At 62.3% G+C, this 12502-nt stretch overlaps 2 protein-coding genes across 2 annotated transcripts; both read left to right on the top strand.

Moving 5' to 3' along the window:
* Positions 1 to 2432: 2432 nt before the first annotated feature.
* On the top strand, positions 2433 to 3171 carry LOC125338003 (translation initiation factor IF-2-like). Its single transcript, XM_048328317.1, has 2 exons — positions 2433 to 2529; positions 2605 to 3171. The coding sequence occupies exons 1-2, from the start codon at positions 2433 to 2435 to the stop codon at positions 2838 to 2840; spliced, it is 333 nt and encodes a 110-aa protein (XP_048184274.1). The 3' UTR covers positions 2841 to 3171.
* Positions 3172 to 4320: 1149 nt separating this feature from the next.
* On the top strand, positions 4321 to 11335 carry ZBTB39 (zinc finger and BTB domain containing 39). The gene is made up of 2 exons (XM_048327498.1): positions 4321 to 4382; positions 5718 to 11335. The coding sequence occupies exon 2, from the start codon at positions 5828 to 5830 to the stop codon at positions 7955 to 7957; it is 2130 nt and encodes a 709-aa protein (XP_048183455.1). The 5' UTR covers positions 4321 to 4382; positions 5718 to 5827; the 3' UTR covers positions 7958 to 11335.
* Positions 11336 to 12502: the final 1167 nt, after the last annotated feature.

Raw genomic sequence — 12502 nt, 5'->3', positions numbered from 1 at the left:
GCAGCCTTTAAGATCTGTGGGACCCCTGCCAGTCCTCTACCCCTCAGAACTCTCAGGACCCCCACCAGTCCTTCAACCCCCACCATCCATGGGACCCCTGCCAGTCCTGCAGGCCCCAGGATCTGCAGAACCCCTGCCAGTCCTCCAGCCCCCTGGACCCTCAGGACCCCACAGCTCCCATGACAGACAGGGCATCCTCTCCCTTCGCTGCCTTTTTCCTCCTGCACTCATCAAGCTCTCGGAGAGGGTTTTTATCCTGTCCCCACACATCACCCGCGTTACCTTCGGGAGCTGCCAACTCCCCGTCACGTCACCATCAGCACCAGCTCCCAGGTGGGCCCCGGAGCGCAGTTTGTCGTGCAGGGGGAGCGTGTGCGGGCAGCTCCCGCACGTTGGGGGGCACGTGCGTGTGTGCGGGGGCACTGGGCGGCCTGGCCATGCCCCAGCACCGAGGGCTCCCCGCTCTCCGCCGCGGGCTCCGTCACGTCCCAGCACAGGGACCTTCCCCCGGCAAGGGGCGAGAGCCGTAAACAAGCCCGGGGCACCGCGGCTCTTCACAGCTGCGCCGCACTTGGCATCGCACAAGTAGGTGTTATTAATTAATTAGACCGTCTCTGGCCAGGCTCCGATTTAATTAACGTTCTCGGCACTGCAGATGCTGCCCTGCCCCGGGCTGTGTTGCCACGTGAGCCGCCGCTGCCGGCCGCCTTCCCGAGGGGCTGCTGCAGCCACCGGAGCAGCCGCAGCCACCGGAGCAGCCGCCGCTGCCTGTTGATTGGGATGGAGTCGGTGGCTCTCACTTGTTGGCCCAGTCGTTCCCTCTTTCCTTGTACCCCTCTGCTTTCCCCCAAATTTTCCTCCCCGTGTTCCACCTTGGCACATCCTGCCACGGGAGCGGGCAGGCCGGGAGCGCTGCAATGGGGCAGGGTGTGAGGTACGTTTGTGGGCACACCTGTGCAGATGAACATGTGTGTGCATCGCGTGTGCGTGGTGGGAGCCTGGCTGATCCCCTCTCCCCTGTGAGACCCCCAAATCCTGGCTGCAGAGCCCAGCATCCAGCCAGGACCATCCCTCCGCGCGTGTCCCCACACGTGCCAACAGCCACATCGTGACGTCCCCACAATGAGGGGCCGGGGGCTGCGTGGGCACGGTGCCTGTGCGCTGACCCCCACCCCGGGGTGCCCGTGTGGGGACGCGTGTGTCGCTGTGTGACTCCGCGTGTGCGACGGCTGCCGTCGATGTCACGGTGCCTGCGTGGGCGTGAAGCTGCAGGGTGGGGGTACCACCCCCCTGGCCCCCATTGGCAGCTCTCCTCTCGCCCACCCACGCCGTGCCATGGGCAGAGCCCCTTATTTAGCGCCGCACAGCAGCCGCTGCCCCGGTACTTCGCCTCCCGGCTGAGCCCGGGCCGGGGGAGCTGCCCACCACCACTGCCCACTGCTGCTGACCACCACCGCTGCTGTCCATCACCACTGCCCACTACGCCTCGACGAGTCCCTGCTCCACAGCCACTGGCAACGAGGGTCCCTCAGCCCTCGACTCCACCGGAGGGCTCGGCAGGTCTGTGTCCCTGTGTCCCACAGCCCTGGGGGATTCCTGGGGGGCTGCGGTGCCGTGTCCTCACCCTGGTGGGGCTAGAGGAAGGCAGAGGGAGAAGGGGGAGGTTGGGACAGCACTGGGGAAGGCACAGGCGGGAGGAAAGATGGGGAGAAAGTGTCGCTTGAATTTGGGGATGGTTTGGTGGGGGCTCTGGAAGCAAGTCCGGCTGTGGGCAAGCATGTGTGTGCCAGGGAGTGTGTCAGGGGACGTGACAGGGGTGTGCTGACACGGGTGAACGTGCAGGACAGAGCCCGAGCCGTGTCCGTGCCCACTGTGTGCCCACACTCACGCGTGTTTGCACAGCTCATGTGTGAGTGCACAACCGTGGCACCGCGGGGACACGGGACCCCCGGGGCCACAGCAGGGCCGTGTCCCCCTGCACACCCCATAACGGGGCCCCCCCACACCCCTGTAAGGCACCCCCGGGGTGCAGCCCCCTCCAAGGGACACCAGCGAGGGGGTCCTGCCACCCCCGGCCCCCTCGTCTCCCGTCTCGCTGCTTTCCCTCCCCAGAGCCCGGTTCTGTCCCAGATTCGTCCCGGGCCGCCCCGTCGAGGGGTCGCCAGCTCGGGGTAGCCCCGGGCCCCGCCTCTCCGTCGCTGATCGCCGCCCCCAGCTCGCCCCGAGGATGAAGAACCGACCGGTGCTGGCGGTGCTGCTCTTCCTGGCGCTGCCGTTCGCCCTCGCCCGCCGCGCCCCCGCCGCCGCCCCGCCGGGCCCCGCGCCCCTCGCACAGGTACGGCCGTCGGGGGGGGAGAGGCGGGCGGACCCCGGATCCCCGGGAGCCCCCGGACCCCTTCCCACCCTGCTCACCCTCTTCGCTCCCGCAGGGGATGCCCGTCCCGGAGCCGCTGCCGTGGAGCGTCCGCGGCAGCCCCGGGGCCGCCGCCGCCGCCGCCGCGCTGGAGCTGCTGCGGGAGGAGGGCGCCGGTGAGGGGCGGGAGGACTCGGGTGGGAGGGTGTCGGTCCGCCCGGTCTCCGCTCACCCGCTTCGGTCTCTTCCAGGTCCCCCCGCGGCGCCGCAGAAGCGTAAGTCCCGCCCGGTGCCGGCGCCGGTGCCGCCGCCGGTGCCGCTGACGGCCGGTCTCTCCGCAGGGGACATGCACGATTTCTTCGTGGGACTCATGGGGAAGCGAGCAGCGGAGCCCGGGCGAGCGACGGGGCGGGGGAGCGGCGGCCCGGCCCCCCGGTGCTCCCCGGGACCCCCCGCGCCCGGCGAGGCCCCGCTGCGGGCGGCTTGAGCCCCGGGAGGAGCCCCCCACGCGCGGAGGGACCCGGACGGGGTTGTGCCCGGTGTCCCGGGGGCGGTGGGACCGACTGAGGGAGCGTCTCGGGCACCGGCGCCCACGGAGCCGTCGCGGGACCCGGCGGAAGCGCGGCCGTCCCGCCCCACGCGCGCGTGTCCGTGCACCCGTGTACACCCGGACGAACCCCGCTATACACCCACCCGTGTCGGCGCGGGACACGCGCAAACACCGCCTCTGTGTCTTGGCTGCGCCACGGGGACCGGGTCGGGACAGCCCACGGGGATGGATCTGCGGGAAAGAGCCGACCGGGACCGGGCTGCGGGGACCAACCCACCGGGACCGGGCCAGAGGGATGGGGATGCGGGGACGGGGCCGTGGGGATGAGCCCGAGAGGATGAGCCCGAGGGGATGAGGCCACGGCGATGCGTCCATGGGACCTGCGGGGCCGGGGTTTGTGTAGCGGGAGCTACAGCGACCTGTCCCTTCCCCACAGCAGCGCCCGTAACTGGAGAAGTGCCCGTGTCCGTGTGTCCCTGACCGTGCCCGTGTCCGTGTGCCCGTGTCCGTGGCCCTTTCTCTGTCCGTGTGTCCCTGTCCGTGTCCGCGTCCGTGTTCCTGCCCGTGCCTCTCGTGTGTCTCTGCCCGTGTCCCGTGTGCGTGTGTCCCTTCCCGTGTCTGTGTGTCCCTGTGCGTGTCCTATTCCGAGTCCCTTCCCATGTCCCCCTGTCCGTGTGTCCCGCCCCGTGTCCGTGTGTCCCTGTGTCCGTGTGTTCTGCCCCTTCTCCGTGTGTCCTGTCCCGCCCCGTGTCCGTGTGTTCTGCCCCTTGTCCGTGTGTTCTGCCCCTTGTCCGTGTGTCCTGTCCCGTGTCCGTGTGTTCCTGTGTCCGTGTGTTCTGCCCCTTGTCCGTGTGTCCTGTCCCGTGTCCGTGTGTCCCTGTGTCCTTGTGTTCTGCCCCGTGTCCGTGTGTTCTGCCCCTTGTCCGTGTGTCCTGTCCCGTGTCCCTGTGTCCGTGTGTCCCGCCCTGTGTCCGTGTGTTCTGCCCCTTGTCCGTGTGTCCTGTCCCGTGTCCCTGTGTCCGTGTGTCCCGCCCTGTGTCCGTGTGTTCTGCCCCTTGTCCGTGTGTCCTGTCCCGTGTCCCTGTGTCCGTGTGTCCCGCCCCGTGTCCGTGTGTCCCTGTGTCCGTGTGTTCTGCCCCTTGTCCGTGTGTTCTGCCCCTTGTCCGTGTGTTCTGCCCCGCCCCGTGTCCGTGTGTCCCGCCCCGTGTCCGTGTGTCCCGCCCCGTGTCCGTGTGTCCCTGTGTCCGTGTGTTCTGCCCCGTGTCCGTGTGTCCCGCCCCGTGTCCGTGTGTCCCGCCCCGTGTCTGTGTGTCCCGCCCCGTGTCCGTGCCCCTGCCGGTGTCCCGGCCCTGGGTCCTCCGCGCCGCGCGGGGGCGCTGCTGGCGGCGGGTCCCGGAAGGCGGCGCGGGCCGGGGCGGGCGCGGGGCGGGTCGGCGCCTTTGTGTGAGCCGGGCCGGGATGGTGCGGGGCGCCGGGCGGGTAAGGAGCGACCCCCGCCCGCGACCCCCGGCCCCCGAAGGGCCCACGCGCCGCGCCCCCGCCCAAACCCCCGCGCCGACCTTCTCCGACACCCCCCCGGGGCCTCCCGCCGCCTTTCGTGGCTCCCCCCGGCGGCCCTTCCTGCCCTCCCCTCCCCGGGCCCCACCGGGGACCCCGCTGTTCCCCCCCCCATCTCCTCCCGTTTCTCCCGGAGCCGCTTCGGGACTCCCCGTCCGCCGCCGGCGCGGAGCCTCCTGCCCGCCCGGGCCCCCCTTCCCGCTGCCCCCCCCGGCCCCCGATCCCCTCTCCCGCTCTTTTCCCTCCTGCCCCATCCCCTCCTCAGGGATCCGCACGCCGCAGGAATTGCCCAGGTGCTTTTTGGGCTGCTGAGCGTTTGCCTTCCAGAGCCTTCCCCGGCATCTTCATCCTCCTCCTCGCCCTCCCCAGCTGCCAGTGGTGTTTCCCCCATCCCTCCGCGTCCCGGGGGAGAACAGCCCGTCCTCTGCCCCTTTGGTTTTCCCCGGAGTTGGGGCAGGGGCAGCCCCAGCCCCCTCCAAACTCCCGCTCTTTGCTGCCTTTTGGGCTCGCTGTTCTCTGTCCCAGGGAGGGGAAGGCAGGGAATTAGGAATAAGGGAGTTAGGGATAGAGCTCCCTGGGTAAGTTCGTGGAGTCCCAAGAGCTGCTGGGGCATCCGTGAGCAGGACAGGGGGACAGAGGCAGTGGGACAAGGTGGGAGGACACTGGGGGAAATGGCCAGTGCTGTGGGACAGGTGTGGTGGCAGCCAGGGAATCTGAGAGTCACCGCGGGCTCCATTGGAGCCGACAAGAAATCCCAGGGGAATCCACAAGGCTGGAATGCAGAGAATCCCACCTGGGAGCCTGAAGTCTCCTTGTGGGTACAGGTGGAATCTGAAGTGAAGGAATGAAGTGGCTGCAGCTGGAGGAGACCTAGAGGCAAATCCGACTGGCGTGTCCAGCCTGAGTGACATTTCTTTGGAGAGAAGCCTCATCCCCAGCTCGGGAAGAGGGGAGATGTCTGGGACAGGTTCCAGTTGGGTCTCAGAGTCAGCAGGATCTCTGTCCCTGCCCCAATAGCAGTGAGGACCTCTGAGAGTCAGTGTCTTTTTGTTTTGACTTTGCTCCTTTGCACATCCAGCCTTTTACTTCCCAAAAAAGTCGGTCTGTGCAATGACAAGACAGGTTTAGTCCATCTCCAGCTGAGCAGCTGCTCCGTGGCTCATCAGAAAGGTGGAAAACAGGGGATATGACCAGAATGGTGTGGCTTTGGTTGTTAAATTTTTTGGTTGTAACATTTTTTGCATTTCCCCTCTCCAGAGCCCCTTGCCCTGCCAGTTCCTGGCTGCCCATCACCTCCTGCTCCCGCCGTGGATGAAAGCGTGAAGGCCGAGCTGACCAGGAGAAGGGACTTTTAAGCAGCTGCTAAGATGGGCATGAGGATCAAGCTGCACAGCACCAACCACCCCAACAACCTGCTGAAGGAACTCAACAAGTGCCGGCTCTCCGAGACCATGTGCGACGTCACCATCCTGGTGGGCTCCCGCTCCTTCGCCGCGCACAAGGCCGTGCTGGCCTGCGCCGCCGGCTACTTCCAGAACCTCTTCCTCAACACGGGGCTGGACGCTGCCAGGACCTACGTGGTGGATTTCATCACTCCAGCCAACTTCGAGAAGATCCTGAGCTTTGTGTACACCTCGGAGCTCTTCACAGACCTTATCAATGTGGGTGTTATCTACGAGGTGGCGGAGCGGCTGGGCATGGAGGATTTGCTGCAGGCCTGTCACTCCACCTTCCCTGACCTGGAGAGCTCGGCCATCACCAAGCAGCCTGCCCTGGCCGTGGGGGAAGGCCGGGCTGGGCCTCTGAGCAGCACCTCCTCGGAGCAGAGCCACTCTCTGGGGGACATCCGGAGCGGCGCGGAGCACTTCGGCCCCGAGCGGAATTACCTCCTGCACGGGGACGTGGCGGGCAGCTACAAAGAGGATGACAGGAACCCTGTGGGTGAGGCCAGCCAGGCTCTTCCCTTGATGCACCCACAGCAGCCCCCCAAGACAGAACAGGAGTCGGATCCGGGGCAGTTCGCTCCGGTTGCGGGTCTGGGGGCCCAGCCCGGCGGGAATGTCGTGGCACAGACCACCGGCAGCTCCTGCCCTCAGTACAAGGCCCAGAGCAACGGCGACTACGGCAAGGGCGGCTTCTTCCCCGCTGACCCCTCCCTGGATGTCTCCACGGGGAGCAACTCCTGCCCCAGCAACAGTGACCACTCCAAAGAGCAGGGATTCGAGCAGATGGATGAGCTCCAGCTGGAGGATTTGGGAGAGGCTGAGCTGCATTTTGAGGATGCTGGAGAAGAGCTGGTCCCGTCTGAGGAAGTGATTGAGCTGAGCGACGACAGCGAGGAGGAGCTGGCCTTCGAGAGCGACGGCCGGGACAGCAAGGCCATGCCCTGCCAGGTGTGCAAGAAGGTGCTGGAGCCCAACATCCAGCTGATCCGCCAGCACGCCAGGGACCACGTGGACCTGCTCACCGGGAACTGCAAAGTCTGCGAGACCCACTTCCAGGACCGCAACTCCAGGGTCACTCACGTGCTGTCCCACATCGGCATCTTCCTCTTCTCCTGCGACATGTGCGAGACCAAGTTCTTCACGCAGTGGCAGCTGACGCTGCACCGGCGGGACGGGGTCTTCGACAACAACATCATCGTCCACCCCAGTGACCCCCTGCCGGGCAAGGCGGCCGTGTTTGGAGGAGGGCCCAGCCCCGAGCTGGCCTGCGCTGCCTGCGGGAAGCCCTTGGCCAAAGATTTCCACACGGTCCGGAACCACCTGCTGGAGCACGTGAACCTGAAGAGCCAGACGTGCGGCGTGTGCGACCAGCGGCACCTGAGCCTCTGCAGCCTGCTGTGGCACACCCTGTCCCACCTGGGCATCTCCGTCTTCTCGTGCTCCGTGTGTGCCAGCAGCTTCGTGGACCAGCAGCTCCTGGAGAAGCACCTGGCCGTGCACCAGCACGCGGAGGAGGCTCTTTTCCAGTGCCACTTCTGCAGCCAGAGCTTCAAGCTGGAAGCGGCCTATCGGTACCACGTCAGCCAGCACAAGTGCGGGGGCAGCCTGGACATCCGGGCGGGGTTCGGGGAGCGCCTGCAGCCGCAGGGGCTGCCCAAGAGGAAGCTGCCCGAGGAGTTCCTGAGCGAAGAGCTGGCGCTGCAGAGCCAGCCGGGGAACAGCAAGTACAGCTGCAAGGTGTGCGGCAAGAGGTTCGCCCACACCAGCGAGTTCAACTACCACCGGCGCATCCACACCGGGGAGAAGCCCTACCAGTGCAAGGTGTGCCACAAGTTCTTCCGCGGGCGCTCCACCATCAAGTGCCACCTGCGGACGCACTCGGGGGCCCTCATGTACCGCTGCACCGTGTGTGGCCACTACAGCTCCACGCTCAACCTCATGAGCAAGCACATAGGGGTGCACAAGGGCAGCCTCCCGCCGGACTTCACCATCGAACAGACTTTCATGTACATCATCCATTCCAAAGAGGCCGAGAAAAACACGGATAGCTGATGGGGCAGGGCAGGGCCGGCGAGGAGGAGAGAGTGTTAGTGAATGGAAGCTGTGGAGAAAAAAAAAAAGAAAAAACAAAAGGATGTCGTTTCGTTTTATTTAATGGTCAGGCATCATGGATGGAATTCTTTGGTTTTTTTGGGTTGGGGTTTTTTTTTTTCCGGTTTAATTTTTTAATTTTTGGGCCTTCCTAGGGCTTTTTAGAGTGATGGCGTTGTACAAATTAACAGCACGTGAGGTACATCACTGTTTCAAGGAGTCTGTCGTGTTTACTTACCTCTGGTCCTGTTAGAGGCCATCGAGTTCTGTGCTCTTAGCATTTCTCACTAGTTTTTGAATCTAGATTCTATTTTTTTTTAAACTTTTAGCCCACTTGAGCAGGCTAACCCTGAGCTTGTCCACAAACTGATGCTGCTAAGATTTTCACACCTGACCTCAGTGGAGAGGGATGGAGTCAGAGCGGGTGCTGGACTCGAAGGAAAGGAATGAAAGAGAAAGAAAAAAGGAAAAAAAAAAAAAAAAAGACATTCTGGGCATCCCTGGTGTTCTGCTGCTACTGCCAGGAGATGGGCAAAGTGTGCTCTGGGATCAGCCACGGCTGCGTTGCTGGGGAGAGGAGCAGGAAGCACCTGAGTGTGTAAACAAGGAGGAATCCCAGCAGGGAGCCAGGAGAGGGGGGTTCGCAGATTCCCAGGCCGTGTTTTCTCTGCCGTGGCTGGGACTCGCTCACGCCCTGAGACCCAGAGGAGGAGATGAAGGAGCCACGGGACCTCCCTGCAGAGCCCGGGCGGAGGCAGCTGCGCGAGCACAGGGATCTCCCGTCGGACTGGAGAGGGAGGGGAAGCAGGTCCGTGCTCCCTGGGAGATGATTTGTGGTGGCCACGGAGAGCCAGGAGTCTCCTGGCTCCACTCTGCCCCAGCTTCACGCTGTGCCCCGGGGCAGATGAGTCGGGATGAAGCTGTTGCCTTAACTCCCTGGAAGGTACCTTGGAGGACCCTTCTCCTGCCAAAGGGATCCTCCCTCCCAGGCCGTGGATCGCCACATCCCGGGCGTGTTCCGGTGCCAGATGTGTGTGGTTGGAGTGATGTGAGTTTGTTCATGGAGTGGGAGCCACAGCGATGGCTGGGCCTCTCCGGCCGCGTGCCGGGCACTGCTGGGAGCTCTCCTGGGTGTGGAGGGGCTCTCCCGGGCATTGATGGCTCTCCCCCTCTATGTTTCGGGTGCCCCTTGCTGCAGGAGGCTCTTCTGGGTGTGGGGAGCTCTCCTGGACATGTGTCAGGCTCTCCTGGGCACAGGCGTCTCTCTTGGCCCCGTGTCAGGTCCACCTCAGCGTGGGGGGCTCTCCTGGCCGTGGGCCGGGCACTCCTGGGGGTCTCTCCTGGCCACCCTGGCGAGGTCAGCTGGTGCCAACAGCATTAACACTGGGAAGGGCATGGATTAGCTTCTCCCCATGTTCTGCTGCTGTAGGGCAGAGGTGGGGAGGAGCAGACATTTCCAAGCTGGGACTGCCCTCGGGTAACTCATTCTACCTCACAAACAGGAAGCGCTCCAGGCTCTCCAGCCTCGGTGGTCGTGGATCGGCTCCTGTGCTTCTGTCAAGTTTTGCTGTTACTGAACTAAACTAAACTAAACTATAAACTAAACTAGTGATTTGCAAACCCTGGAAACTCACCCCGCTGCCCCCTCCCTGTGAAGGGACACCCGGGAAAGGGACACCCGGGAAGGGTCATCCTGTGCTGGGGGCTGGACTCGGAGAGCTCAGAGCGCCCGGGGGTCTCTCCCCCGGCTCCGCCGTGGCCTTGGGCAAGTCACTTCACCTGTTTGCCTCAGTTTCCTCATCTGTAAAATGAGGGTGGTACCTCCCGTGGTACCGACCTACCTCCGGGAGCAGGGAGGGTGCCTGGAGCCTGGCTTTGGAGGAAGGGAAGGCACTGGAGCCAAGGTCAGCTCGGGGTTGGCCTGGCTGCTGCAGCTCCGAGCTCTGAACTCCGGTCTCGTGGTCCTGGGATCGCTGTGGAGCTGTGTTGAACTGCATTAGGTTTTACAAGAGAAAGGGTGATTTTGGGAATGGCGTGGTGCTCTGGGCGGTGTGGGAGCTGAGGGCGCTTCGCTGCAGGCTCCTCCGAGCTGCTCTCTGGGTTCCAGGGTTTCTGTCATGGAATTGTGGGATGGATGAGGCTGGAAGGGACCACGGGGGGTCAGCCAGTCCCACCCTCTGCTTGTGCAGGGTCCCCTCGAGCATGAAACTCAGGGCTGTGCCCGGCTGGGGACAGGGACAGGGATGGACTCGACCTGCGCTGCTCTGGAGGTGGCCATGAAGGATGTGAGGGACAGACAAGGCTGGGAGAGCCTTGAGATCCTCCTGGAATGTTCCAGAAGGTGTAGTGAGCTTCAGGGAGGGTCTGCAGCCCCGGATCTCGCTAATCTGTAAAGCAAAAGCCTTTTGTGCACATAAACCAAAAAGAGAAGCTTTTACACCGAAACACCACCGGGCACAGCCAGGCCTCACTCCTGGCCCTGGGGGGGTGAGCAGGGGCCCCCCGTTTGCTGCTGGCTCTGATCCAGGGAATTTCTGTTTGCCTGGGTTAAAACAGATCATTCCCACATGGAACACCCTGAAACCAGCAGTGGAGGGGCTGCAGGGATGGGTCTGGACCTGTGGCTGCTCCTCCTGGGGGGTGATTCCCATGGGGGTCAGAGACCTGAGTGCTCCCCCCAGGAGGGCCCTGGGTGTCCCTGATCCTTCAGGGGTTGGCAGGGATGTCACCCCTGTCCCTGTGTCCGGCCAGCCTGGCTGGGAGCTCCAGTTCCATGTTGGGAGAGCCAGAGCTTTACTCCGTGCCAGATTTCGTTCTTTTTCCACCACCATGGGCAAACCTGGCTCCCTCCTGTCCCTACTGTCCTTGGTGACCTTGGGGACGCCAACCTACCTCCCCTGGGGCAGCCTGAGGTGTTTGAAAAGTGCTTTGGGATCCTGGGGTAGGAGAGGGAGTTGCAGAGGGGAAATTCCAGCAGCGTCCAGGTCACGGAGCCTCCGAGGGCCCTGCTCTGAGCCCAGGCTCACTCCCATCCCCAACACAAAATTCACTTTCCCCATTCTCAGTGGATCCAGGTCTCTCATCAGAGTAATTGAGCAGAAGAAGAAAGAACAAGAGTTGAATTTGCTGTCTAACCTTTTCGTTAAGTTAATCGTAGGTACTGACCTCCTGCTATTTAAGTGTTTACTATCTATTTGCTGTAAAGTTTTGTATATTTTGTAAACTTTTCCCTCCCCAAATCGTAGATGTCTAAAATCGTTGTACATCGGGTTCTTTTCTACTCCATTGTTCAGCACAAAGTGTGGTTTTTATTTAGAATAATAAAACGGAAAACATGGACCTCTTGTACTGTTGCCTTTTTCAACCTAGAAATGAAACTCGAGGTGATATTCATGTATGGGAGGTAATATAAAAGTGGATCTTTATTGAAGGTCTTCAGGGGCAGGGATGGGAATGTCCACAAAAGCCCATTATCCACACGGGGTGGATACAGTTTTTGTAGGTTTAGCAAATTAGCATAATTGACAAAAAAAGCACCAATTAGGAGGACAAGTGGTGATGGAATTCCCCCCCCCCCCACCCCCAACCTCGGCACTGGCTGTGCTTTGTCCATGAAATGTATCTCCAAGAGTTTTCTCAACCTTGGTAGCCAGGAAGAACCAAGATGGGATCGGGGCCTTGTGCTCTCCGGGGCTCGGAGCTCTGGAATTTATTTTGTCTTTCTGCCTAGGGGAAGGCCATGGAAAATTCCTGGGAAAACTGGCCCCTAATCCAATAGCTGCAAACATATGAAAAAGAAATAAAAGAATACAGGCAACATGTAAAAGAAAAAAGGCAAAACCCAAAACGGCGTCAGCAGCTGCTTCTGTATAAAAGGCGTTCCTCCCGGTGTGATCCCGGCATTCCTGTCTCCTCGGGAATGCCCGGGAAGCAGGTGAGGCCATCCCGCTATCCTGCTCCCGTGCTGTGCTCAGCAGGATTTGTGGCGTGGCTCCAGGACTGGGAGTGGCACAGGGGAGCGGGTCGGGACATTCCTGCGGGGTTCAGGAACAGGAGGCAGCAGCAGGGTGGGAGCAGAGCCCACCCACTGGGGAATCCCGGGATTTGTGTGGCTGGATGAGCCTTTTCCGTGCTGCTGGTGCCGTGTTCACCGGGAGCTGGAGCTCCACGGGCTGGGAACTGAGTTCAGGAAAGACAAGGATTTACTTGAGCGGGTCCAGCAGAGGCTACGAAGGTGTTGAGGGGTCTGGAGCAACGCGGTGATGAGGAGAGACTGTGGAAGCTGGGCTTGAGTAGTCTGGAGAAAAGACTGAGAGGGGATTCTGTTAATCCATAGAAATAACTCAGATATCCATATAAATATCCCATTTGAGCGGGGATCTCATCAGTCCATAACAAAACCTCAAAGGTGGGTGCCAAGAGGACGGTGCCAGACTTTTCAGTGGCGTGACAGGACAAGAAGCAATGGCCATAAATGAAACCACGAGAGCTTTCAGCTCAACACAA

The sequence above is a fragment of the Corvus hawaiiensis genome, chromosome 24, assembly GCF_020740725.1.
Source record: "Corvus hawaiiensis isolate bCorHaw1 chromosome 24, bCorHaw1.pri.cur, whole genome shotgun sequence".
NCBI classification, from domain to species: Eukaryota; Metazoa; Chordata; class Aves; order Passeriformes; family Corvidae; genus Corvus; species Corvus hawaiiensis.
This window is presented reverse-complemented; position numbering and strand designations above follow the sequence as displayed.

Excerpts from the sequence above, each read along its gene's own strand:
- ZBTB39 (XM_048327498.1), top strand. The coding sequence starts at position 5,828 with ATGGGCATGAGGATCAAGCTGCACAGCACCAACCACCCCAACAACCTG.
- LOC125338003 (XM_048328317.1), top strand. The coding sequence starts at position 2,433 with ATGCCCGTCCCGGAGCCGCTGCCGTGGAGCGTCCGCGGCAGCCCCGGG. Across the intron at positions 2,530-2,604 it reads GCTGCGGGAGGAGGGCGCCG|GTCCCCCCGCGGCGCCGCAG; the intron begins GTGAGGGGCGGG and ends GGTCTCTTCCAG.